Here is a 26930-nt window from a genome sequence, read left to right on the forward strand (position 1 = left end):
GGGGTTTTCCTATTACTTTCTTTCTCTACAAGTTAGGAACTGGTATAGCAGTGGCAATTTCATTTGGCTATTCCTCCTTAATAAAAAACCAATTTCAATGATTAAACCATATGATATCAAACATGTAAAGGAGTGAACATATAAAATAAGTAGTAGTTCATATCTTTAAATATGTTTCTATTTATATATTAGACAAAATATAAATGAAAAACTTTATTATATTTATAATTAAAAATGTAGGAATTATTATATCCTCGAATATTAGCAAACATAATTTCATTATTTTGTAAAAATAATTTATTTCATTTTTTACATTATTATTAAATTTTTTTTACATTTTTATTGATAAAAAAAATGTATAATAATAATATTTAAATAAGCAAATTTTATTTTGTAAATATGAAATATTTTTTTTTTCTGTTTAGTGGGCTAACATTTGCATGTACAAATAAATATGCTGGATTTTCTTTCAAAAAAATTATTGCAAAAAAAATTAAATAAATATATAATTGTTATCTTCAACAATTTTTAATTAAGATATTTTTTCTTTATATTTGTTCATTAAACTTTGTATTTTTTTATATATATTTGTTTTTTACATATTTGTATGTATATATATTATTATAATGCTTGTGAGTATGTAAGAAGAAATATATTGATAAACTGTTTAGAACAATCTATAAACAATTTTTAAAAATACGTGATATAATTTTTTATTATATATAAAACAATAGTGTATAAATCATTGAAGGACTCGCACGATTTATCTTTCAAAAATGCAAACAGTTTGAAAACAGAGAATCCACTTTTGTGTCACTTCCCATTACTTTTGATATAATTTTTTTTCCTTTAAATGGAATAAAGTAATGCAAAACAGTAGGAAGTGGCCTGAAGAGAATGTCACGATCATCATGTTCATTAATATTTATATATGACTAATGAACGTGAGAGTCATGCCATTCTGTTTAAAAAAAATAGTATGGATATTAAATGCTTAACACTTTCTTACTCGAGGTACAGTAGAAAGGAAATGAAAAAGCAGACAAGTAGCAAATTCAGTTAAAGGGAATTAAAATATGTGGCACTAAAATAAAGTTAACCAAGATAGTGATACAATCGTGGGTGCCGTTTTTATTTATGTAAATAAATAGTAGGTATCCCCAAACGATTCTTGTATATAAAACAAAAAAAAAAAAAAAAATGAAAACGTCAAGTGGAGTGACAAATATTATGAAGCAGGGGGAGTTTAATTTGAATGGATTTTCCCAAATAGTTAAACGGAATCTTTATATTGTTAGAAATGGAAACATATCAAAAGTGATAAATAACATATTACCTAGCAAGAAAGGGAATTACAATCTCTTTAAAAAAAATATTACAACCATTCCAGGGGTTATGGTGCATACCAGAAACTTTCGAACAATAAAAAACAAAAGTTCAAAATTAAAAAAAAACATATTTATAAGTAAAAAAAATAATAAATTGCCATTTTCAATATATAGAAATTATGGCAATAATAATGAAAGAATAGATAATTTGGTTGGATTAATAAATAAATATGAGCGTGAATTAAATTTTTTTAAGTATACATTTATTTTTAACGGGATATTAGTAGCATTTATGTTGGGATTGATTATATATTTACTTAATAGTGATTGTATAAATAGTTATATAGTAAATGAAATTGACAAAGTTGTGAATGAAATAAAAAATTCCAAAAAAATTCAAAATAACATAAAAGAGGTGATTGAAAATATATTATATTCAATAGCAAATGAAGAAGAGAATAAAAAAATAACTTCTGAATTTTTTGTAGATGTATTATCACGTTCAAAAGGACCGATGAATGATATATTTATTAAAATGTTTAAAGAAAAAGAAGTACAGGATGTATTAAAAAATACAACTATAGAGTTAAGTACTTATATGTCTAATAATTATGAAATTCAAAAGAATGTTTATGAATTATTGACAAGATCTATGCATCATCCTGAAGCTATAAGAATTTCAACAAACTGGTTAAATAATATATTTAAATCAGATAGTGTAACACAACATGTTCGTAATGTTATATATAAAGAGATATTTAAAAATAATGAGATGAAAGAGCATTCTATTAATTATATGCATGATATACTTTTAAATACATTAGAAAGTGCAAATTCAAAAGAAATAGTTAGATTATTTTTATTATCAATATTATCAAACCCTGATTTTCAAAATGAATTATCAGGAAGTTTATGGAAGATTTTAAAATTAGCGGTTTCTCCTAAATGGATGTATTATGACGATATAAAAGTTGGATTATTAAATGTCAAGGAAAATCCAAACATGTTCAGAAACAAAGAACAAGGCAGTCTACATATTGAAACTACTAACTGTGAAGAAAACAAATTTAATAATAATAATATTTCAAACTTTAAGACAAAAAATAATGTCATAAACAAGTCTGATAATAAGATGGAAAGCGTAGTACCCGATTTAAATAAAGTTGATAATGCAACTAATTCCTTATCAAATAACATACCTAATGATGGGGCTTTGAAAGATGGAATGAAAAATGTTTTACAATCATATGAACAATTAGATAAAGAACCCGATATAATACATGGAAAACCAAACAAAGTAGATGCAAAAATGAATCAAATTGAAAATAAATATAATGAAGATGATAGTTTATATTTTAATGAGAAGACACCATATTTATTTTCATCGGAAATTAGTCAAGTATATCCAAATAGTTTACTTTATATAATGCCTAGATATAAAGTATACAATTTTAATGAGTTGATTGAAAGTTTTGCATTTTTTCAATATATGAAAATATTTAAAACAGATAATAATTTGAATTTATTTAAAAAATATTCTGAACAAAATAATAGAAACATAATTAATGATACATCGGAAACAAAATTAAATCGATACACTTTTAGAGAACTAGCTAATTTATTTATCGTAGATACATTATTATTTTACTCTCACAAATATTATTTTTACTATTATTATGTAGAGAAATTCAAAAGTTATTTCATAAACTTCAGAAAAAGTTTTATCCCAAAATAGTTATACTTTATACATCTTATTGGTCAATTGGTAGAATTGGCTTATTATATTTTTCACTCCAATTTTTGAACAATTCGATTGGCTACCTGTGTTAGCAGTTGAATTACGTTTTCATTTTGTTAATTTTTTACAATATGAATTTGTTTTATTATTTTTACTTGTTTACTTTTATTTTTACGTTTTTTTTGTTTTGCCTTTCCAATATGCGGCGCATTTTATGTAAAGAAAAAAGCGTGCAAGAGGTACTGCTTTGGCGTTTTTTTTCCTTACAATTTTTTCTACCTTTTTCATAATTTTACTTTATTTGTTTAGTTTATTTTTATGCATATATGCCAACACTGCCATAGACTGGCAAGTGATGCATTTAAATTAAAAAAACATAAAACAAACACTAATGTGCATGGGCAAATGCATAATACAAAAAATATTGAACATGTTTAAAATGTTAGCAATGCGACTCGTTGTAATTATACTTCCATAAAATAAAGTGTGTCTTTTTCACAATTCGAGGCATGAACTATTGAGCTCATTTGCCAATACAAAAGGTATCTAATATGTTTGCTAAAATATGTTCATTACTAATTTTTCCAATAATTTCATGAAGAGGTTTTACAGCTAATTTAATTTCCTCTGCAATTATGTCGAAATTGACTAAGTTAATATTTTGTTGAACGAACCGTAAATGTGTTAGGGATTCCTTTAGATATATTTTATGTCTCTCAAATGGTAGGAAGTAAACATTTTTATTATCACTAGACAGGCTTTGTTTATTTACCATCGTTCTGTTAAAATGTGATAATAATTTATTTATGTTATGTCCTTTTTTAGAGGATATAAAAAATATTTTTTTACTAAATTTTTTAAAAATACGAGGGTTTAAAAAGTTTAGAAGCATTTTCTTTACATTATTTTTTATTTTTAATAATCTTTCTGGATTTTGTTGTAAATCACATTTATTTATACATAGAAAAAAGTAGGGTGTCTTTTTTGGATTGCTCATAAATTTTCCATTTAAAAGTGATATAACATTTTTAAGCTCATTAAAATAATTATTTATATTTACTAAAACAAAAACCGATGAAGAGTTTTCTAAAAAGTGCAATGTTTTCTTTATTCCAATTGATTCTAATTTTTTATGCACACTTTTTTGTTTCTCTTTTTTTTCTTCTTCTAACTTTGTATTGATTAAAGTGGTAATCCCAGCTGAGTCACAAAAATTATAATCATTATTAAATATTTTAATATTTTTTTGTATAATATCTATAGTTGTTCCTTTTATTTTTGTAACAATAGATATATCACTATTACAAATATAATTCATAAATGTACTTTTTCCAGCATTTACATTTCCAAATATTAAAACATTCGATGGTGTATTTAAACTTTCAATATTCTCTCTTTTTAAAATAGTTTTTATATTTTTAATAGTATTATTTACTTTTTTTTTTATGAACATGTTAATATATTTTTTTTTTTTTTTTGTAATTATATGTTCATCTTCAAAATCAATTTTTAATTGTATATATACTAACAGTTTTTTTATATTATTTCTCAATTTTAGGTAAATATTTTTAGCATATCCATTTAAATAATTTAAAGCAATTTTTTTTTGAATCTTTTGTTTACAAAATAATAATTCTTTTAATCCTTCGATTTGTAAGAGATCCATTTTGTTATTTTCAAATGCTCTTTGAGTAAATTCACCCCTTTTACTTTCTCGAATCTTTATAAAATTATTTAAATCGTCAACATGTACCATTTGTCTGCTTCCTATTTTGTCTTTCTCTTCATTTATTACTTCATACAGTATATTATTTACATTTTCAATAGCAGCCATTATTTCTTTCACAATAAATGGATTTCCATGGCAATAAAGTTCTACAACATCTTCTCCTGTGTAGGAATTGGGAGATTTAAAATATGAATACATAACATTATCGATAATATCATTTGCATTATCATATATTTTAGAATAATATAATTTTTTACTTTCTATATTTTTTTTTAATTTTATAATTTGTTCTAAATTCCATTTTTTTTTTTTTTTTTTAGTATCTTCCTCTGATAATTGTATAGAATATGAACCTATTTGATTGTCTTTTTTTTCTACACCTTTATGTAATAATATTTCTAAAATGATTTTACTTAATGGGCCTGAAATACGTATAACGGAAATTGCACTTAAATCTTTTCCTGAGCTTAAAGCATAAATTGTTTCTTTTTCATGAACAATTTTTTTTATATAGTTTATTTTTTCTTCTTCAACATTTTTCAAACCATTATTTTCTATTTTTTCATTTTGCTCTCCATAGTTCAGTTTATTTTTATCACTTAAAAGATTTGATACACTTGTTTTATTGTCTATTAATAATAATTTTTTTCTTCGGTTTGTACCTTTAGTATTCCCATTAGCAGAATAACAAGTATTTAAAAAAAGTGTATTATCTTGTTTATTCCTTTTTTTGCTCTTACAGTAATTTAAAAAATAGATTACAAAAATGTATTTTATTAGGAGAAAAAGAAATCCACTACCCATAAACACCTCCTTTTTCGTTTCTTAAATCAAAAATGTGTGCATATATACATCATATATTTTTTTAACAAATTGACACATAAATACAGGAGGATAATTGAACAAATAATTGCATCAGCATAACAAACAAAAAACCACAAAATGTCAAATCGGCATATTTAATTTGAGAATATGATAAAACATTGATAAATTATTTTTTTATATTCTTATTTGTAATATTATTATTATTTTTTTTTTTTTTTTTAAATAATAATAAAAAAAATAGCGATAAAAATATAAAAAAATATGAACAAGTCATAATTTATATTTTTTAACAGTGGCTAGATATTCATTAAGAGTGAGAAGTTACGACATCACAATTTTATGGGGTACTATGAAAAGGGAAAAAAAATAATAAAAGAGCGGAATGAAACAAAACAACTATAACGAGTAAATAGATATAAGCCTATGTGCATGATATAACAATTTTTATATATCAAATATTTTCCATTTTATTTATGAATTGTTCATATTTTTTGGAAAAAAAAAAAATTGTAAACAAATATGAGCATGTATATATGGCTATAAAATTCCTTTTTAACAATTTTCTTTAAAATGAAGGAAAAGGAGGAAATTTTGTTTACTTGTTTGAACATTCAAATAGTCATTTTCTGATATTTTCCCGGTTTCGATTAATTCCTGAAATGTGCAATTTAGCATATTGTTATAATAATCATTTTTTAAATACTTTGACATTATAAATAATATGGATGATTGTGATGATATTGACATTTTTTCGATATTGTATGTTTTTTTAATAAATTCAATGAGAACACTTAAGGTGTCCGTTTTCTTAAATGCATGATGTATATGTTTCTTATTACAAACAACACATTCAGGGTTTTTATATATTTTATAATAGTATAAATAAAAGCCATTATCTCCTACATATAAAATATCGCTATAATTATTTTGGCTAGTTCCATTTTCCATAAGAATATAATTATTTAATTCATTTATCATTAATGAAGCTACTATTATTAAAGTGCTAATAGTAGTTGGAATTATATTTTGTATTACTTGTTCAGTTAATAAATATGTTAAATGATCTATATTAAATTTGTTTGCTCTTTTTTTTGCTTCATTGTATATCCATTTTATGTCTTGTTCACTATTAATATTTAACGGATCACTACCTTCTTGTTCTTTTTTTTGGCGCAAAGTATTCATAGCATGTAGTATGCAATCTTCTGCATTTTTTGGTGTATTAGTAATCGAACAAACAGGAATTGTTTCATTTTTATTAGTGGGATAATTTTCAATGGTACATTGAAAGCAGCCAAATTTTTTTTCTCTGTTAATAATTTTTATGCTAGCTTTAAAACCTTCTACACCCCCATCTATATATATAACATTGTTTTTTAAATTAAAAATTAAATTATTTAAATAAATCCTACTATCTATATTATCTAAACATCCAATAATAAAATTAAAATTTTCAAAAAATGTATTATCAAAAAATTCGATTTTTTTTACATATCCTTCAATTGAAACATCACTATATCTTTCTTTTATTTTTTTACATATTACATTTACTTTATATTCTCCAATATCTTTATTTGTAAAAAAAATTTGTCTATGCAAATTACTCAATTCTACTACATCATAGTCAACTATGGATATATTTTTTATGTCTGAATAAATTAAATTTTTTATAACCTCATTTCCTATACCTCCACACCCTACCACTAAAACATTAACCAGACTAATTTGGCTAGTCATATTATATATAAAAAAATTTAATATATAACAATAAATATATTTTCTTAGTTACTTATTTGTAAAGTTGTGAGCATTTACATTTTGTTTATTTCAATCCTTTTCATTGGAAAAGGAGAAATAAATTGATGATTACATATATGGCTAGGTGTGTGTTTTATTTTTACAACAAGCCTAGTACTAAGGCTTTATCGTGTTACATTATTATTTATTCATTTTGTATATAAGTTGATCATATTGTATAACATATGTTTCTATATAGTTTATTAGAAATGTATTAATTTAGGAAATACCATATATTAATGTAATGCATATTATTACATGTACATGACATAATTTTTTCAATAAATTTTTTTTTTTTTGCACAATTACTAGCCAAAAAATATTTTTTTTTTTTTAAATGTATAAAATATCATGATGAATAAAAAACGGCGGAAGAGTGGGTAATTGGAATTACAAACAAAAATGTTTCATTCTGTGAAAAGTATGTTATGTATTTTATTCTTTGAATTGTTCATTACCTTCGTTTAGCTATTTTATTGAGATAGTTTGAGCTTTGGTTTTATATATGTACTTTTTTTAATGTACATATTATTGGTCGACGATTATTCTTATATGATTGTTTTATTTTTTTTTTTACTTAATGTAATTATCCATATTTATGGCTATGCATAATTTTCTTCCTCTTGAATAATTTTACAAATTTGTTGAAAATTATGATTGATGTCATTTTCACCGTCTACATTTTTACAAATATCAATAAAAAGTGGAATAATTTTTTCTTCATTTTCTTTATATAAATTATATCTTTTATTAAAAGTAGTTTCATTGTCATCTTCTCTTCTTTCTAATCTCATAATAATTTCATCAGTTAAACTTTGATAACTATCATTTTGTGACGCTAATAATTCTTCTTCTTCGGTAGTTAACTGGATTCCTTGTCTTTTTTTTTTAATTAATTTTATTATTTGGAAATTATAATTTATGTTAGTAACTGGATCTTTTGTCCTGTTCATAATTCTCTTTAAAAGGGATTCTCTACTAACTACAATATTAATAAATTTTGTTACATTAATTTTGTATTTTTTGAATAACATTGCTTGTTCATACGTTCTAGGAAATCCATTGATAATAATACCATTGGATGTTGTATCAGATTCAGAAATTTGATCTTGCTCTGTGTTTTCTGAATACCTCTTAAAATATTTAAGGAAAATTTTATTAACTATATTATCCGGAGCTAGCGATCCATTGCATATGCACTTTTCTATACTTTCTAAATCTTGTTTTTCTTCATCTGTTAATCCGGGTACATATTTTCCACAACTGGCATCTTTATTTGTATTTTCTTTCAAATATTTTTTTAATAATTCACTTATTGTAATTATTTCAAAATTATACAATTTGGAAAGTGACACACAATGTGTATCTTTTCCTGACCCTGGTGGGCCATTCATGATGTACACTTTTTTTTTTTTTTGGCTAACCATTTTGGTGTTATTCAAAAAGAATATTACGAATATAATAAGTATTATATGTATATATTATGCACATATGAAATATTTTATTATTTTTTTCCAATTTTATAACTGATTTTGTTTGGAGGTATTTTCAACTTGTGTGTGAAATATTCGCAAAAAACGTGTGGAAAAAATGGGAAAAAATTGTGAATATTTTTCTTCATACATACACATATGATTATTCTTTGAATTTATGTGGATAACTATAGTTAAAATATATTATTTTTTATTTTGTTCTTTTGATAAAATTTAAACTTAGCATTTTTTACCTTATTGTCCAATTTTCCTCATAATTTTATTATTTTTTAATTTGAATATTATATATATAATATGCATACGTAAAAGTGAAATTACCGGCATTGATAGAAGTTTATTCCCCTACGATGATTTTTGGAAATACTTTTTCCAATTTATACGTATGTCGGACAATTTATTATTTTTATTTTTATATATTTAAATAGTTATGTTAAAAGGGAAAAATGGAATATACCTTAGTAACGAACTTAACTATTTTAATAATACCCACAATATGATAATAATAAGTATAATACCAAAAAAAAATAATTAAAATTAAGTGAAAAGACAAAATAACACTAAATAGTGATTAAGACAATTTTTTTTCTTTCTTCCTTATAATTATTACTACCATAGGATACTATATTTTTTTTATTTTATATAGATTTTATTGCATACATTTTTCAATTAACAAATAAGTTATTCTCTTAAATGATAGTTCAATGGGGAAAATATTTGGAAGGCCTATCTTTTCATAATTAAGAAAAACAACTATTTTTAAATTAAATAAAATTAAATAAAATAAATAGTGAACAATATGTGGAATAGTACGTTGTGTTAGGTATTTGCTAACAACTTTCATTGGTAAAAATGGTGAAGGGGAAAATAATAACTTAGTGACCAAACCATTTTGTCTATATATACATTTTTCACTATTTCTATATGTCTATCTTAATATCCTTAAATAATTACAAACTTATTTAATCTCATCGATTGTCATTAAAATATTTATAAGGAACTTTCCAATAAAGTTTGAAATTATTTATTAACACAAAACTTAAAATTTGGAACATTTTTTCGCTTTCTTAATTTGGAGTTGAGTTTTTTTTTTTGCACACACATATTCTCAATTCAAAGTAATGAAAGACTATATGAAATAAAAAAAAAAAGAATAATGAAAAAAGAACATATATATATATATTCCATTTATTTTAATTGAAAAAGTAGAGCATATTATTTAGTCACTATATTTTTCAATTAGTTGATGTTGTTAATTTTTTTCTCATTGTTTAAAATAACATTTTTTGTCTGTCTAATCGCTAGTATTCCACTTTTTTTAATTCATAAAAAAAATATTGCATAGTCATAATTTTTAAGGCAAGTTTTTATTAAAATTTTTTTTTTTGTATTTCTGGAATAAAGTTTTTTTTTTTTTCCTGACTTGTTCATAATTTTATACAATTTTTATAAAATTTGGCATAATTCTAAAAATGGCTACCTTGCCAAGTAGTAAATCAACCAGCAAAGTTGCATTGACAACTAATGTGGAAGAAACTTCAAAGGAACAGCAATTTCAGGAAATTGTAATATTTTTTATGTTTCTTATATTGAGAAGTTTTCTAAATATGTAGCTTTTAAATTGTGTTAATGCATTTTCTTTATTTATATGTGTGTCATGCTAGTATTAGTTACAATATGTATGACTTTTTTTTTATGAACTGTAGGAGAAACTTCAAGATTTAGGAATTAATGCGGCAGACATAAACAAACTTAAGGGAAGTGGATATTGCACAATTTTATCTTTAATCCAAACAACAAAAAAAGAATTATGTAATGTTAAAGGAATATCTGAAGTTAAAGTTGATAAAATATTAGAGGTAGCTTCAAAAATAGAAAATTGTTCAGTATTTATTACGGGTAATCAGCTAGTTCAAAAGAGAAGTAAGGTATTAAAGATTACAACTGGAAGTTCAGTTTTGGATAAAACATTAGGTGGTGGAATTGAAAGTATGGCAATTACTGAATTATTTGGAGAAAATCGTTGTGGCAAAACTCAAGTATGTCACACTTTAGCTGTTACTGCTCAATTGCCAAAGAATATGAACGGGGGTAATGGAAAGGTTTGCTATATAGATACTGAAGGAACATTTAGACCAGAAAAGATATGTAAGATTGCTCAAAGGTTTGGATTAAATAGTGAAGATGTGCTAGATAATATTTTATATGCTAGAGCTTTTACACACGAGCATTTATATCAATTACTAGCCACGTCAGCAGCGAAGGTAATTCATAACAATTATCATATGTACAATATGAGCATATTTATACTCAAAAACGCAAACACATGCATATTTACTTATTTATTTCGATTTTTATAAAGATGTGCGAAGAGCCATTTTCCCTGCTTGTTGTCGACTCTATAATATCTCTTTTTCGAGTGGATTTTAGTGGGAGAGGTAATTTTGGATATAAAACTGGCTAGTTGATTTAAAATATGATCACTGTTTTACACTTATTATATGGTGATTTTGTTTTTCAGGTGAGCTGTCTGAAAGACAACAGAAATTAAATAAAATAATGTCCATATTGTCAAAACTTGGAGAACAATTTAACATAGCAGTTATGATTACAAATCAAGTTATGTCGGATCCCGGGGCAACTATGACATTTATTGCTAATCCGATGAAGCCAGGTAAAAATGTATTTTAGCAAGATTTTGTAACAATTAAAAAATAGTTAAATATAAAAAATGGTGGATATAATGTTATTATTTATTTTTTTTAGTTGGGGGTCATGTAATTGGACATGCATCTACAACAAGGTTGTCACTAAGGAAAGGAAAAGGGGATCAACGAGTTTGCAAAGTTTATGATGCCCCGAACCTTCCCGAAACCGAATGCATTTTTCAATTGTAAGAAATTAAAAACAAAAATGAATAGTAATAAAATTGGTGTAAAAAAAATATGATAAAATATTGGATAATTAAATTTTTTTTCTGCACAATTCAGGTCGGACGGAGGGGTCATAGATGCATTAGACTAGCTAAAAATACGAATGTCAAAATAGCTCAAAAAAAATGAAAAAAAAAAAATATATCTTATGTAAAGATTGTTAAGACGATTCTATTAGCATTTCTAAAAAGTGAAAAAGAAAAATATTTTTATGTTGTACATATGTTTATATATATAAGTATGTGGGTCAAGTAATGAATATTTTGCATGTACAAAATAAACAAAGTTTTATTTATTTTTTAAAATTAATAAATTACTTATTTTTTTCAAAAAAGCTTCGCTTTCTAAACGGTCGGTGTAGAAAGGGTTGCAAACTGCATCTGAATAAAACTGATGTAGTTTTACAAATAGCTAAAATAAAAAGAGATTGAAGTATGTCTATATAAATATACGTATATAAATTTAGACATGAACAGGGTTAGAAAAATATATAGTATATATAAACACGATATATACGTTAATTATATAATAAGGGCATTTCAATAAACTTACCGATCGAATAGCATTATCAGTGTACATATTTTTATTATCATCAATAGTTAAAATAATTTTAAAATTTATAATTTGAATTGCATAGGCATAATTTTTATATGAACTAAATAAAGAAAGGTTTATTCCTACATATCCTAAATATGGATCATATTTTTGGTCATTTTTTTTTTTTTCATTTTCTTCAACTAAAAAATGATAAAATGTAAACATATTAAAAAGGGTTAGAAATAATTTATAAGACAGTTTAATTATAAATATGGATATATTAATAGATATAAATTAAAATTTTTTGTTATTACTTATTTTTTTAATATTATTCAGGGTAGAATATGTCGAAAACCGGGAAGATATTTCATCGCTTTTTTCTGTGGAATAGAAAAAAAGAATCTCATCATTTTCTCCTAAATAGCATATGCTCTTAATGGGCATTTTCCAAAATGGCTGTTCATAAAATATAGAAGTTTTCTATTTCTCTTTGCTACTCCCAATTTTGGATGTGCCTACTCGTGAATGATACACAAAAAAATGTTTCACGCTGTTATGTTTGCAGATGTTTATAATGCTTGTAAATACTTATAAATATTTCCAAGCTAATTTTTAGCTGATTTTGTTTTGGCCTATCCCCTATTTGTTTGAAAGATGACGGGAAAATAACGAGGCTAAACAAAAAAATGGAAAAAAAAAATATCGTCAAGAATGGTAAAATAAGTATTGCTAGCTGTTTTACAGAAATAGAAAATTAGTAAATTCAATTTAAATAAATGAAATATTTTATTTTTTGAAAGTTTGGCATGCTATATATAAGGTATATATTATGTATGTATGATGTATGCATTTTTTTTCAAAAGGGTTGGAGAAAGGGCGCTGAAAATACACGACTAGTGTTACGATAAAATAAGTGAAAAAAATAAAATAATTATTTTTAAATGAAATAAAAAAAAATATGTATAGAATATATTATGTAGTAAAATGTGAGTTTTGAAAAAAGCCATTTTGTGGTTTTACATAATTATATGGCTTTGTCATTTAGCTATTTTTATTAATTTTTTCTGTTTTTTTTTTTTTTTTTGTTCATACAAGTTTACTTGGCCTTTGGCTCTCTTTTTGTCAATCTTGTGTTTTCCATTCTTTTGAAGAAATTTGTTTTTTAATTTTTTTTTTGAAATGAAAAAAATAGTATATATGAAAAAGAATAAAATATATACATTGTGATTTTTATAATAAAAATAATATGATAACGTGTAAGGAAAAGTAGTGATAATAAGGATCTACTTTACCTGTACACTTGCAATAAACAGATGCATGTGCATGTGAAAGTTTATTGAATTATGTTATTTTTTTAAATATTTATCTCTATGGTTTCTATTTCTATAAGTTGTATACACATTTAATTAGGCATGCTTGTGGATTTAGTGTTGGTAAAATGCAAAAAAATCTCATTGCGCTTTTTGTGATAATTAGTGTATCGTTTCTTTGTAAGCGAGGAGATGGGAAAAGAAGGTTCGAAAGTCGTTTGAGTGCATCTAATATAGATAATAATAATGTATTGAACCCATTTGGGATAGCTAGAAAAGGAGGTAGAACAAGTGCTAGAAAAAATGAGGCATTTATAAATAGTAATATGAAAGGGGATGATATATTAAAAAGAGACATAAAAAAAGGATTTAAATCAAAAATAAATGAAAATAAAGATGAAAATAAAAAATATGATCAAAATGGAATAAAAAATAGATTAAACTATTCTACAAATGATCAAGATAATATAAATAATTATTTTTTTAGTAAAAATGAAAATAAATCTAATAATGGAAGAAATAAAATGAATCAGTTATTTATGAGTGATGAAGAATATACAATAAATTCAGATGATTATACAGAAAAAGCATGGGAAGCTATAAGTTCTTTAAATAAGATTGGAGAAAAATATGAATCCGCATATGTAGAAGCAGAGATGTTATTATTGGCTTTGTTAAATGATTCACCAGATGGTTTGGCTCAAAGAATACTAAAAGAGAGTGGAATAGATACAGATTTATTAGCACATGATATAGATTTATATTTAAAAAAACAACCTAAAATGCCTAGTGGTTTTGGAGAACAAAAAATACTAGGCCGAACATTACAAACTGTGTTAAGTACAAGTAAACGATTAAAAAAAGAATTTAATGATGAATATATATCGATAGAGCATTTGTTGTTAAGTATAATTTCTGAGGATTCAAAATTTACACGTCCATGGTTATTAAAATATAATGTAAACTATGAAAAAGTAAAAAAAGCTGTTGAAAAAATTCGAGGTAAAAAAAAAGTTACATCTAAAACCCCTGAAATGACATATCAAGCTTTAGAAAAATATAGTAGAGATTTAACAGCTTTAGCTAGAGCCGGTAAATTAGATCCCGTTATAGGACGAGATGAAGAAATAAGAAGAGCAATACAAATATTATCAAGACGAACAAAAAATAATCCAATATTATTAGGAGATCCGGGTGTTGGTAAAACAGCAATAGTTGAAGGGTTGGCTATAAAGATTGTACAAGGAGATGTACCTGATTCATTAAAAGGAAGAAAGTTAGTTTCTTTAGATATGTCATCATTAATTGCTGGTGCTAAATATAGAGGTGATTTTGAAGAGCGTTTAAAATCTATTTTAAAAGAAATTCAGGATTCAGAGGGACAAGTAGTTATGTTTATTGATGAGATACATACGGTTGTCGGTGCTGGTGCAGTAGCAGAAGGTGCATTAGATGCAGGTAATATATTAAAACCGCTATTAGCCCGAGGAGAATTAAGATGTATCGGTGCAACGACTGTTAGTGAATATAGACAATTTATAGAAAAAGATAAAGCATTAGAAAGAAGATTTCAACAAATATTAGTAGATCAACCAAGTGTTGATGAAACAATAAGTATATTAAGAGGATTAAAGGAAAGATATGAAGTACATCATGGAGTACGTATATTAGATTCAGCTCTTGTACAAGCAGCAATATTATCAGATAGATATATAAGTTATAGATTTTTACCAGATAAAGCAATAGATCTTATTGATGAAGCTGCATCTAATTTAAAAATTCAATTATCTAGTAAACCAATACAATTAGATAATATTGAAAAACAATTAATTCAATTAGAAATGGAAAAAATATCTATTTTAGGTGATAAACAAAGTGCGAGCTTAATAAATAAATCCAGCTCTGGTAATGACGATAATAATATATCTACAGATTATACACAAAGTCAAAATTTTATAAAAAAAAGAATCAATGAAAAGGAAATAAATAGATTAAAAACAATTGATCATATTATGAATGAACTTAGGAAGGAACAAAAAAATATTTTAGAATCATGGACTAGTGAAAAAATGTATGTAGATAATATAAGAGCTATTAAAGAAAGGATAGATGTAGTTAAAATTGAAATTGAAAAAGCGGAAAGATATTTTGATTTGAATAGAGCTGCTGAATTAAGGTTTGAAACATTACCTGATTTAGAAAAACAATTAAAAACAGCTGAAGAAAATTATGTAAATGATATACCTGAAAGAAATAGAATGTTAAAAGATGAAGTTACTAGTGAAGATATTATGAATATAGTTAGTATATCTACAGGTATCCGATTAAATAAATTATTAAAATCCGAAAAAGAAAAAATATTAAATTTAGAAAATGAATTACATAAACAAATTATTGGACAAGATGATGCAGTAAAGATTGTTGCAAGAGCAGTTCAAAGATCAAGAGTTGGTATGAATAATCCTAAAAGGCCAATTGCATCTCTTATGTTTTTAGGTCCAACTGGTGTAGGAAAAACAGAATTATCTAAAGTTTTAGCAGATGTGTTATTTGATACACCAGATGCTGTTATACATTTTGATATGTCTGAATATATGGAAAAACATTCAATAAGTAAATTAATAGGTGCAGCACCTGGATATGTTGGATATGAGCAAGGGGGTCTACTTACAGATGCAGTTCGAAAGAAACCGTATTCTATTATTCTTTTTGATGAGATAGAAAAGGCTCATCCAGATGTATACAATTTGCTTTTACGAGTTATAGATGAGGGTAAATTATCAGATACTAAAGGAAATGTTGCAAATTTTCGAAACACTATTATTATTTTCACATCTAATTTAGGTAGCCAAAGTATATTAGAACTAGCCAATGATCCAAATAAAAAAGAAAAAATTAAAGAACAAGTTATGAAATCAGTTAGAGAAACATTTAGACCTGAATTTTACAACAGAATTGATGATCATGTTATATTTGATAGTCTAACGAAAAAAGAATTAAAAGAAATAGCAAATATAGAAATTACTAAAGTTGCCAATAGATTATTTGATAAGAACTTTAAAATAAGTATTGATGATGCTGTTTTTTCTTACATTGTTGATAAAGCATATGATCCCTCTTTTGGTGCTAGACCATTAAAAAGAGTTATTCAATCTGAAATAGAAACAGAAATTGCTATCAGAATTTTGAATGAGACATTTGTTGAAAATGATACAATTCGTGTCTCCCTCAAAGATCAAAAACTGCATTTTTCAAAAGGGTAGAAAATGAAATAAAAAAAATAATGCAGATTATATAAATAAATTATATTCGGAATTAAAACATATTTTATATTTTTATATATTCCAACTATTTTAACCAAATTACGGATTTTGTTTTATTTTATAAAAATTCGTTTTTTAATTACATATAAATAATGTGAAAGAATTCACATGTTTTGTGGTTCCCATTATATTTGTGTCATTTTACTCCTTACATTTACTGTTTACATTTATTGCTTACATTTTTTTATTGGCTTTCCTTGCCACAATTTACAACTTTTAATTATAGATTAAAATGCTGAATGCATTTATTATTACACATTTGACAAGTTCATTTGTCTTAATTCGGTCAACTGTTTTATTGGTAAACTATATGAATTTATCTTTTTTTATTTCACTATCATTTTCTACTTGCTTGATAGATGGAAAGTACTTACCTTGATACGCATATAACCTTTTGTAAATAAAATAATAATTTATTTGACTATTTTTGCAATTTTAAAATGGTCTATTTAAGCATTAACAGGATATAACAAGTTGTTCTTTATTACCAATTCAAAGTTTTAGTTATTGAATACAAAAATAATAATGTTATAAATATGTATGTGTATTTTTTTTCTGACTAACTCGCCAACGAATTATAAAATATAAATAAAGTAAGAAAAACAAATTAAGAAAATACAAAACAATCACAAAGCTAATTGTAAAGCACGTATAGTCAACTCATATAAATTACATGATCCAATTTTTTTTTAAATGTGGTTTTATTTTTCATTTAACTTATTATTGTATCCATCAAAAAAAAAAAATCAAGTTTATGACATAAATAGGAAAAATAGACTATATGGAATAAGCATATACATATAGAGAGATATGTACGTCTTTCTTATGCTTCGTTTATTTCTACTTTATGCATGTATGAGAATTGTTTGCATTCCATCTTTATTTCGAGTATTCCTAAAGAGAGAAAAAAAGGAGTATGTGTTTTGTCTAGCTATAAAAGGTGTGTATGAATATATGACGCAGTTGATGGCTATAATATCTTTGCACAATTCGAGAGTAATGAACAAACGAATAAATGACATGGAATATATGGGCTACCATTTTTGTATACTGCATGAGCAGTGTCATCAAGGATATTGTGAGGCAATTTGAAAATTCTTTTGAAATAACCGACTTCTCTTTCTTTGGCATGTAAAATAAGATTATCTCCATATGTTTCAAATAACTCGGTTTGAGATCTTGGCCCTGCTATAGTTAACATTCCTTCTCCTATCTCTACATCAATATCATCAATTTTAAATCCTGGTATATCTAAAACTAAGATAGCATGACATGATTCGGAATCATACATTATATCAACTTTGGGTCTAAATGTTATTTGTTTTTTCAAAGTTTTATCAGGCATGATTTCCAAAACAGTGTTGGGGTTGACTAGGGTGTTTTTATTTTTGGGGACAGACTGTTTTTCTTTCTATAGGAAAGTATAAAAGAAATATAATATGTAGCTAGTATATAAATGTGTGTATAGTTAATACAACTCATTATATGGGTTTATTTACTTACTATTGTTAGTCTGTTGTCGGGCGTTATTTTGATCTCGCCCTTGTCACCACATCCTGCACATAAGCACTTCATTTTTACAAAAATTATGAAATAACAATTCAAAATATGTACATATATATGCACGTATAATGCTAAAGATATAACAAACAAGAGAGTTGTATATTGGAAGATAGGCGCACAACCTCCTCGATTATTGTTGACTATTAAATATTGAGACAAAAAATATATAATTTATATTTCCTTATGCTATATATAGCTGCAAAATAGGACATAAGAAATATAATTAAACAAAACTCATATAACAAATGCTTATAAAAAATGTATAAATGTGTCTTTTTATATATATTGAAAATTTTATAATGAAAAACGGAAATTAAAAATAAAATTAAAAAAATATACATGCAAATATAGCTCAATTTACTTTAATTAAATGTATACTTATAAATGTTGTAGAACATAAAATATAATGGAAAAAAAACATGTATATAAATTTTGCAACGAATGAAAGGTTGAAATGTTTTAAAACTTCTTATATTTTAAAACTTTTTATACTTTTAAAAATGGCTAACAAAAAAAAAAAACCCAAAAAAAAAAATTAAAAAAGTAACAAAATTTATGAACTAGCAATAATTTTAAGCTGTGTTAATAATTTTCAGCTATAAATTTATACTATTCATATGTATATATTTGTTATTTTATAGTGAAAAATTCTAAGTTGTAGGAAATAAAGATTCTATGAAGTGCCACAACAAAGCAGTATTTTAAAAATGTTGGGTCTAGAGCTGTAAAGGGATTATTTTTTAAAACATAATAGAAATATTATACTTCATTTTTCCTATTTATAATTATATACCTTTTACATATTTTTATGCATATAAATTATAATTCGTATTGCTTGACAGGTAAAATAACGTATTTATTTATTTTCTTATATTTCCTGTCTCAGTTAGCTTATAATTTCTTAAAAATAACTCATTTGTAAGTATGTCATATGTTAAAATTGCCTTGCGCGTTCATAATATATTGTCTTTTTTTTTTTTTTATTTTTTTTTTATGTGACGAATAAAATATTTTAGCTGATAATTTTTATTTTAATCAAAATTTAAAAACCACCGTAGGAATAATAACAACAAATGCTACAAAAGTTGTCTATTAATTTACAACATTATAATTTAGTACCTTATAGAATTAATATGTATTTGCTTATTATTAATATAATTGTTTAGGAAATAAAAAAGTATTTTTACTATTCCCTTTCAAATAGCTTTATTGAAATGTATATGAATGTTAATAATATAATTTACAAAACTTCAAAAAAAAATAGTAAAGCAACCACCCAAATGAAATGCATATATATATGATATCATATTTGTTTTGGGATATTGCTAAAAAACAAATATTAACATTAAAATGTTAGCAGTATATTTGTATATATTGCTAAAGGAAATGAGTAATATACATACACACACACGCTGCTTCTCGTTTTTTGATTATACTGTTATTTAATTCCTAGCCACTGAAAAAAAAAAATAAAATGAAAAGGGTATTTATAGAAATGCTGAGAATGATTCTGCACACACACAAAGGAATAGAAGGCGTATGTATCCGCTAATCATATATCACTAACATATATTATTGGCTAAAATGCCACTTGTTGTGTGCGTTTTTTTATTGTCAGTTTATTCCTTTATAGACATGCATGCTATATGCTGCATAATGTATGAAATATTTTTTTTGTACCTCTACAAAATCCTCAAAGTCTAAATATCCATCTTGATTTATATCCATTAGATTAAAAAGTTTTCGAGAATCTGTTTCTGTAACACATGTAAATTCTTTATCTTTTAACATTTGCATTAGTTTTGTTAATGGGATAACCTTTTTGCTATTATCCTTTTCTGTAACTGCAAACAAGTTATAATAAAAAACAATTACAGGAAAAAAATAAAAGATAAACATTGTAAGGACACCAGGCATTATCATAATGTGTAGGAATGTTGGAAAGTTTACTTACTTGCATATTTTTGGAACTCTAATTCAATGTCTATTTTACTAAATCCATGGAAAAAATTTTTAAAATGTTGTGTATCTATATCAATAATTGCTTGTATATATTCACCGAAATCAATTAAATTATTTCTATCCATATCATAATTTTGAAATAGAGTATATTTTTCTAAACTCCAATCACTTTTTTGTAAATCTGCATGAGATATATAATTGTCCTTATCCTTGTCAATTTGATTAAACGATTCTCTCCATATCATTATATCGTTATCATCATAATCCTTTAAAACAGAAAATTGTTCTCGTAATTCATTTATTTTTAAATCATGGATTTTATTTTTAGTTAATTCAACCCAATAATAAGCTGATGTCATTCCATTTGTGTAAGGATTGTTATTGTCTGACTCATTTTTTTCATTTGGTATATTATTACTGAAAGTTCGTCCTTGGATAGATGATAAAAAATTATTTTTAATTACATTATTATTTCCATATATATTTCTTATACAATTAATTTGACTTTTATCTTTATGAAAATGTTCACATATTTTCCTTAAACCGCGTCGCATATTTCAAATATGACGTATCAAAAAACAAAAGAGAAGGTAAATATGTGATATATATATATATTGGAAAGTGTAAATGAACAGAGAATAACGAAAAAAAATATAATATATATTTAAGATAATATCACATAAAAATCTTTTGTATATTTTTTAAAAATTAATTTAAACAAATTATAATATTTAGAAACCTCTAATTTATTTGTTAATGTATTTATCGTTTACTTTTAAAACAATTGTTCTTTTTCCCCCATTTATTTGATCATTCCATGTTGTGCATGCATATAAGCAATTATATTTTTTGTGTGTAAAAAATTTATAATACAATTGAGGAAATTTATAAGTAACAAAAAATATAATAAAATAGTTAGGTACTTAAAAGATGGAGAAGAAAGGAGAATTGGGATAAATATTATAATTATTTGAATATTTATATCTTTATACTAATTTTAAAGATGTCATTTTTTTTATTATTACAAAATTGGAACCACCATTGGTATAAGGATGTGAAAAATAAAAATAACAAACTTTCCAGAATAAAACGTAATTATTATATGGACGTGTGTATATATATAGCTTCATCTCATAAAGGCTCATATATTATTCTTATATCCCCTATTTATTTTTTGAAAATCTGTTATTTATCTATCATTTTAATAAACGAAAAAGCTGTAAATATGAAAATATGTATATAACAAAATATCTAAACACATGAAAGACAAAAATATGTGCATCTGTTTGTATTATATTTTTTTAAGGTATACCAATTGAAATGATACTTGTGCAATTTTAAAATGAATGTCTCTTTATTTAATTTATATTTTTGCAAAAAGTGAATAATAATAAAAAAAAATAATGCTTAGCTACAATATTTTTTTTGTTTTCTACATAAGCAATTACTTTAAAGGCGCCCTTAAATTATTAACATTATTATGCACAACCTTTTCAAAAAATATCACCCATATAAATAATAAATTTTATTTCCGTTCTTTCGCTCTCTTATCACATATATGCACACATTTATGATGTGTCTGTTCTAATAAAAAGGTGATTTGTCTTCATTTTTTTACCACTGTTAAGTGTATTATCAATTATGTCCTTTCTGTTTGATGAGAGACTGAATTTTTTTAAAATAATTCCTAAATCGAAAAAAAATTATGAACAAGTCAGAAAATAAACAAACGGGCTAGCCAAAAAGGGGCTATATGCAACTAAAAAAAAATATATATATACATTTGTGTGCATTCCATATTATTTAAACAAATTTTTTGTGTAAATATGAACATTACATAGTATCGAAAAAAGTAGACACACACGTATATAAAATAATGCATACATGTGTATATTGGCTGTTTGTCGTTGTATTTTTTTTATTTCAAAAAGTTAGCATATTGAAAGCAACTGAAAATTTGATATCGCCTAACGAAGATAATTCCTACACCTTATATTTTAAGAATGTAAGAAAGGGATAAAACTGCATGAAATGATAAAATGGTACATATTATTGGCATGATATATATTGTTTCAAATTTCACATTTTTCATATGCAGAAGCAAAGATATGTAATTCAACGAAGCGAAGAGTCTGCATATAAAAACTTCTTATTATATGTAGAAGAAATTTATAAAAGTACCGTTATATATCCGATTAAATATGTTTATGTTAGTAATTAAGAATATTAAAAAAATATGTAACCATGTATATATTATGTATAAACATTTATGTATATAATGAATTGACATTTTTAAAGAATGTTCCTTTGGGGTATTTCGAAAATTTAATATCATATAAAAAAGAAGATATAAAGAATAAAAGCTTGAAAGAATTTTGTGAAAATCAAAAACAATTATATGAAAATAAAGATGGCAACCAAGTATGTTTCTGTTGTTATTGTCCCCATCCTAGTTTATTCCCTTTATATTCTCAATTAAAATACAAAATAAAAAAATTTTTATGCAATAAAAAAGGTATATATGCACTAAACCCATTTTAATGGCATTAAAAAATGATTATATCTATGTCCATATTCCAACTGTTTTTAAATAATATTTATTCATATAAAAGTTGGATTAATTTTTTTTCTCATATTTTTATCATTCCTCAATAGACAATAATAAGGATGTAGTACTAACATTGTCATGCTTAAAAAAACGAGAAGAAGAATATCATGGATTTTATATTCAGCCAAGTTCCAATTTTTTTATGTTAAATGTTACAATGCAACAATTTGGTAGGGCCCTTACATATATGTATATATATAGCCATTTATTTTTTTGCTTTACTTTATTGTCTTCCTTTTTTTTGTACAGATTTAAATAATGAACTATTTATAAATAGAAATGTAAAAAATATGAGAATATTAAAAAGATAAAAAAATTGGAAACATAAAATAGAGAGGAATAAAGATATAATTTTTAATTATATTATTTTATTCATTTTGTTTATTTTATTTTTATTAATTAAAGATAAAACCACCATTGGATAGAAAGACATACTTATTAAATTCTTCAACATTCAAAATTGATGATGGTTAGAATAAATCAAAATAATGTGTGCAAATATGAGTTATATTAATTAATAAAATATGTAAGTTTAAAAAAAAATATATGAACATGTTCATATTTTTAGAGGTGTTTAATATAAAAATAGATTTCGATGTTGAAAAGACACACCAGGTAAATGAGATCCATTTGCAAAAATATGAAAACAAATAGAAAAAGTAGAGCAATAATAATATATACACAAATATTGCTCAATTTAACAATGAAATATTCAAATCTTTTTTATATTAGGGAAGTTCCATAGAAGGAAACTATATTTTCATGGATGCGGAAATGTTCAAAGAAAAGGTAGCAGTGCATGTGCATACATATGTGTTGAAATGAAATATAGCATAAATAAATATAGCAATAATATTGATATGGTTCGAGCTGGTCTCATTGCTTAGTATAAATATTCTGGGCATATATGTTCTTATATGGTTTTATCTTTCAGATAAATCTCGAGGACACATTTATAGGTATAGACTTATATGTTATGACTATGCAAGAAATATTTATCTCTTTATTGAATTTGTATGTGTCTACTTTGTATGCACATTGGGCATTTCTTTCATTATCAAAGATGATGAAATACTGAAGAAATCAGTGATTGTTGAATCTAACAATTTGAGTGATAAAGGAGATGTATGTAACAAAATAAATAGATATCCTATGATATGGAAAAAGGGAAAGGGATTTTGTTCATTTCCTCAAAATTATTGCTTAAAAAAACAGCTAGCTAATTTTATAAATACGGAGAAAAAAAAAAAAAAAGAAAAAAAAAATTTTTACAACTATTTTTTTTTTCTTATTAAAAAGTCAGAATTATTGAACAATTCAAATGAACAAAATAGAAAAGAAATAGCTATGGAATATGAGAGAAAAATGGATGTAGATAAAAAATGGAATGACAACTGTCACAATAATAATAAAGAATTTATAGAGTGTATAAAAAATAATTTTTATATAGGGTTAGAAAAGAAAGCACATAATTTTATGGATATAAGATCATATAATAATGAAAAACTAAATATATATTATGATGATGATACAAAAGGAGAATCGATATCATTTAATCATAGTTTGAGTAATTGCTACGATTTTAATAATACATTAGAAAGGGATTGTACAATATATATGAGTATATGGAATAAAGAAGACATAGATAAAGAAATAAATGTTTTTTTAAATTGTGAAAAACAAATAGTTAAGGATATAAATAGTATAGAAAAGAAGGTTTATTTATGTAAAAAATGTGAAACTACTGTAACTATTAAATTTGAGCCAATTATTAATTTATCGACAACTAAGTGTAACATTGAAATGACAAAAGAGGTGAACAGAATTGTAGAAAAGGAAAGAAATGGAAATATTCAAGAAAATTTGGAAGAAAATTTGGAAGAAAATTCGGAAAAGAATAAGACCGACCAATATGAGTACCACCTGTTTGATGCAAATGAAACAGAAAATGAAAATCAAACAAATGGTATGAAAATAACTATGAATTCACTAATAGTTTTTGATATAGATAATAAAATTGGGCAACATTATTTAAAAAATCTAGATATAATAGAAGGACCAACATATATACCCCTAACTTATAAACAAATGTTTATTATATATGGTACGCCAAAAAATATAATAATAATAATTTTGTTATTTATATTTTTTATTGTGATAATAATACCAAGTTTCCCTTTTTTTAAATATATAATAAGCATTAAATTATTTCACGAGTTGAGAATGAATCGGATTATATTATTTTGGAAAGTTCAAGACATTTATGAAGAAATCAAATGGAGGTTATATATTTGGATTAAGAATGGAGAAAAAGGATGGGGATATTTGAAAATATTTTATCTTTTTACTTTTAGAAAATTTCGAAAAGTTGAAGATTTAGCAAATCATACGTGGGAAACCAAGCATGAGGATATAATAAAAAGGGATAATGAAAAAAGAAAGATAGACAAACAGAATTTAAAAAAACAACGGAATAAAAAATTGATAGAATATGAAAAGTTGTTTTTGAAAGAATTACATAAAGGTCATGAAAAAAAGACAGATGAAAGACAAAAAAAAAAAAAAAAGTTGAAAAATCAGAAAGAAATAAAAATCCGAGAAACCGATAAACAGTGTCATCAAAAAGGGGAACAAAACAAAAGCCGGAAGCAACATCGACACAAAAAAAGTGTGAAAAAACATGAACAGAACGAATTAGAAAAAAGAGAAAAAATGTCATTATCATCTATCAAGGATTATGTCGATTTAGAAGGAAATTATGTTTGCACAGATTCATCAAATAAAATTGGTAATACTGATAAAGCATGCAAGGATAATAAAAAGAAGATTGATTATATAAATAAAAAACGAAGAAAAAGAAAATCAAAACAGAAAAGTAAAGCAACGGATCCTTATAATACTAATGAATATTATATAAATGAAGACGAAATGAATTTATCTTGTGGCAAATAGAAGTATTCCAAATTAAAACAATAAAATAATTACTGAAATGGTATAAGAATTATAAATTTGAATATAAGATGGCAAGCAGTCAAAGGGAAAGCATAGCATATCAAAAGGGTATAACCAATCAGATGAAAATATTGTAACTTATGAATATAATGAAAGTGGAAGATCCTTATTTTATTAAAACTAACAGAATTTACGGCAAAAAGAAATTGGTAAGAAGTGTATGGCCATCACTAATCCCACACATTGTGACAATATTCATTTGTTTTTTTTACTTTCTTTTTTTTACTTTCTTTTTTTTACTTTGTTTTTTTACTTTGTTTTTTTAATATATGTGGTGTAGAACAAATAGTACAATTGTGGTGATTTTTGTTAGCCCTAATTTAGGGGATACAAAATTGACATTGCTGCTTTTGATGGAGAAAATTATTTTATTCTCTTTTTGGGTAGCAAAAGGTTTGAAATTTTAACTACATTTAAAAATAAAGATAAAAAAATAAATTTATGTGTATCAATCTAGATTTATATTTTTAATCTCAAATTTGTATATTTAAAAAGTTTGAAAAAATAAAATGTATTTTAAAATTTTTGTGTTTAAAAGGGATTATATAGGACAAATACTAAGTTTTAAAAAAAAGGGAAAAAAAAGCTATTTGGAAATAAATTTTTTTTTTTTTTTTTAACCTTTATCATTTTAGCTACCTACTATAAATTTATTTTCCATGTATTTCAAATTATTATTCATTTCATTTATAAGACGAAAATGTTGTATATGATTATCTGTTAGTTTATGTTTGTATATATATGTGTGTGTGTGTGATTGTTTGAATTTTCTTTA

At 24.4% G+C, this 26930-nt stretch overlaps 10 protein-coding genes across 10 annotated transcripts; 4 read left to right on the forward strand and 6 right to left on the reverse strand.

Annotated features, from left to right (window-relative positions):
• Window positions 1-1200: 1200 nt before the first annotated feature.
• Window positions 1201-3063, forward strand: PVVCY_0701340 (conserved Plasmodium protein, unknown function; the record flags this gene model as incomplete). The annotated part of the gene is made up of 1 exon (XM_008627914.2): window positions 1201-3063. The coding sequence occupies one exon, from the start codon at window positions 1201-1203 to the stop codon at window positions 3061-3063; it is 1863 nt and encodes a 620-aa protein (XP_008626136.2).
• A 526-nt stretch (window positions 3064-3589) lies between these two features.
• PVVCY_0701350 (GTPase, putative) lies at window positions 3590-5599 on the reverse strand (the record flags this gene model as incomplete). The annotated part of the gene is made up of 1 exon (XM_037634178.1): window positions 3590-5599. The coding sequence occupies one exon, from the start codon at window positions 5597-5599 to the stop codon at window positions 3590-3592; it is 2010 nt and encodes a 669-aa protein (XP_037490320.1).
• Window positions 5600-6172: 573 nt separating this feature from the next.
• Window positions 6173-7357, reverse strand: PVVCY_0701360 (NEDD8-activating enzyme E1 catalytic subunit, putative; the record flags this gene model as incomplete). Its single annotated transcript, XM_037634180.1, has 1 exon — window positions 6173-7357. The coding sequence occupies one exon, from the start codon at window positions 7355-7357 to the stop codon at window positions 6173-6175; it is 1185 nt and encodes a 394-aa protein (XP_037490321.1).
• A 662-nt stretch (window positions 7358-8019) lies between these two features.
• Window positions 8020-8811, reverse strand: PVVCY_0701370 (adenylate kinase 2, putative; the record flags this gene model as incomplete). Its single annotated transcript, XM_008627912.2, has 1 exon — window positions 8020-8811. One exon carries the CDS (start codon window positions 8809-8811, stop codon window positions 8020-8022), a length of 792 nt encoding a protein of 263 aa, XP_008626134.2.
• A 1568-nt stretch (window positions 8812-10379) lies between these two features.
• Window positions 10380-11931, forward strand: PVVCY_0701380 (meiotic recombination protein DMC1, putative; the record flags this gene model as incomplete). The annotated part of the gene is made up of 6 exons (XM_008627911.1): window positions 10380-10472; window positions 10614-11171; window positions 11270-11345; window positions 11429-11581; window positions 11674-11800; window positions 11898-11931. 6 exons carry the CDS (start codon window positions 10380-10382, stop codon window positions 11929-11931), a joined length of 1041 nt encoding a protein of 346 aa, XP_008626133.1.
• Window positions 11932-12000: 69 nt separating this feature from the next.
• PVVCY_0701390 (trafficking protein particle complex subunit 2-like protein, putative) lies at window positions 12001-12821 on the reverse strand (the record flags this gene model as incomplete). Its single annotated transcript, XM_008627910.2, has 4 exons — window positions 12001-12023; window positions 12158-12251; window positions 12393-12577; window positions 12692-12821. 4 exons carry the CDS (start codon window positions 12819-12821, stop codon window positions 12001-12003), a joined length of 432 nt encoding a protein of 143 aa, XP_008626132.2.
• Window positions 12822-13815: 994 nt separating this feature from the next.
• On the forward strand, window positions 13816-16950 carry PVVCY_0701400 (chaperone protein ClpB1, putative; the record flags this gene model as incomplete). The annotated part of the gene is made up of 1 exon (XM_008627909.1): window positions 13816-16950. One exon carries the CDS (start codon window positions 13816-13818, stop codon window positions 16948-16950), a length of 3135 nt encoding a protein of 1044 aa, XP_008626131.1.
• Window positions 16951-17833: 883 nt separating this feature from the next.
• On the reverse strand, window positions 17834-18585 carry PVVCY_0701410 (small heat shock protein HSP20, putative; the record flags this gene model as incomplete). The annotated part of the gene is made up of 3 exons (XM_008627908.1): window positions 17834-17904; window positions 18049-18421; window positions 18514-18585. 3 exons carry the CDS (start codon window positions 18583-18585, stop codon window positions 17834-17836), a joined length of 516 nt encoding a protein of 171 aa, XP_008626130.1.
• A 1426-nt stretch (window positions 18586-20011) lies between these two features.
• On the reverse strand, window positions 20012-21089 carry PVVCY_0701420 (EF-hand calcium-binding domain-containing protein; the record flags this gene model as incomplete). Its single annotated transcript, XM_008627907.1, has 3 exons — window positions 20012-20029; window positions 20254-20417; window positions 20528-21089. The coding sequence occupies 3 exons, from the start codon at window positions 21087-21089 to the stop codon at window positions 20012-20014; spliced, it is 744 nt and encodes a 247-aa protein (XP_008626129.1).
• Window positions 21090-22411: 1322 nt separating this feature from the next.
• On the forward strand, window positions 22412-26095 carry PVVCY_0701430 (conserved Plasmodium protein, unknown function; the record flags this gene model as incomplete). The annotated part of the gene is made up of 10 exons (XM_037634181.1): window positions 22412-22540; window positions 22634-22744; window positions 22834-23050; window positions 23191-23313; window positions 23393-23424; window positions 23549-23612; window positions 23712-23758; window positions 23876-23932; window positions 24078-24102; window positions 24207-26095. 10 exons carry the CDS (start codon window positions 22412-22414, stop codon window positions 26093-26095), a joined length of 2694 nt encoding a protein of 897 aa, XP_037490322.1.
• Window positions 26096-26930: the final 835 nt, after the last annotated feature.

The sequence above is a fragment of the Plasmodium vinckei genome (assembly GCF_900681995.1).
Source record: "Plasmodium vinckei vinckei genome assembly, chromosome: PVVCY_07".
In the NCBI taxonomy this organism is placed as follows: Eukaryota; Apicomplexa; class Aconoidasida; order Haemosporida; family Plasmodiidae; genus Plasmodium; species Plasmodium vinckei.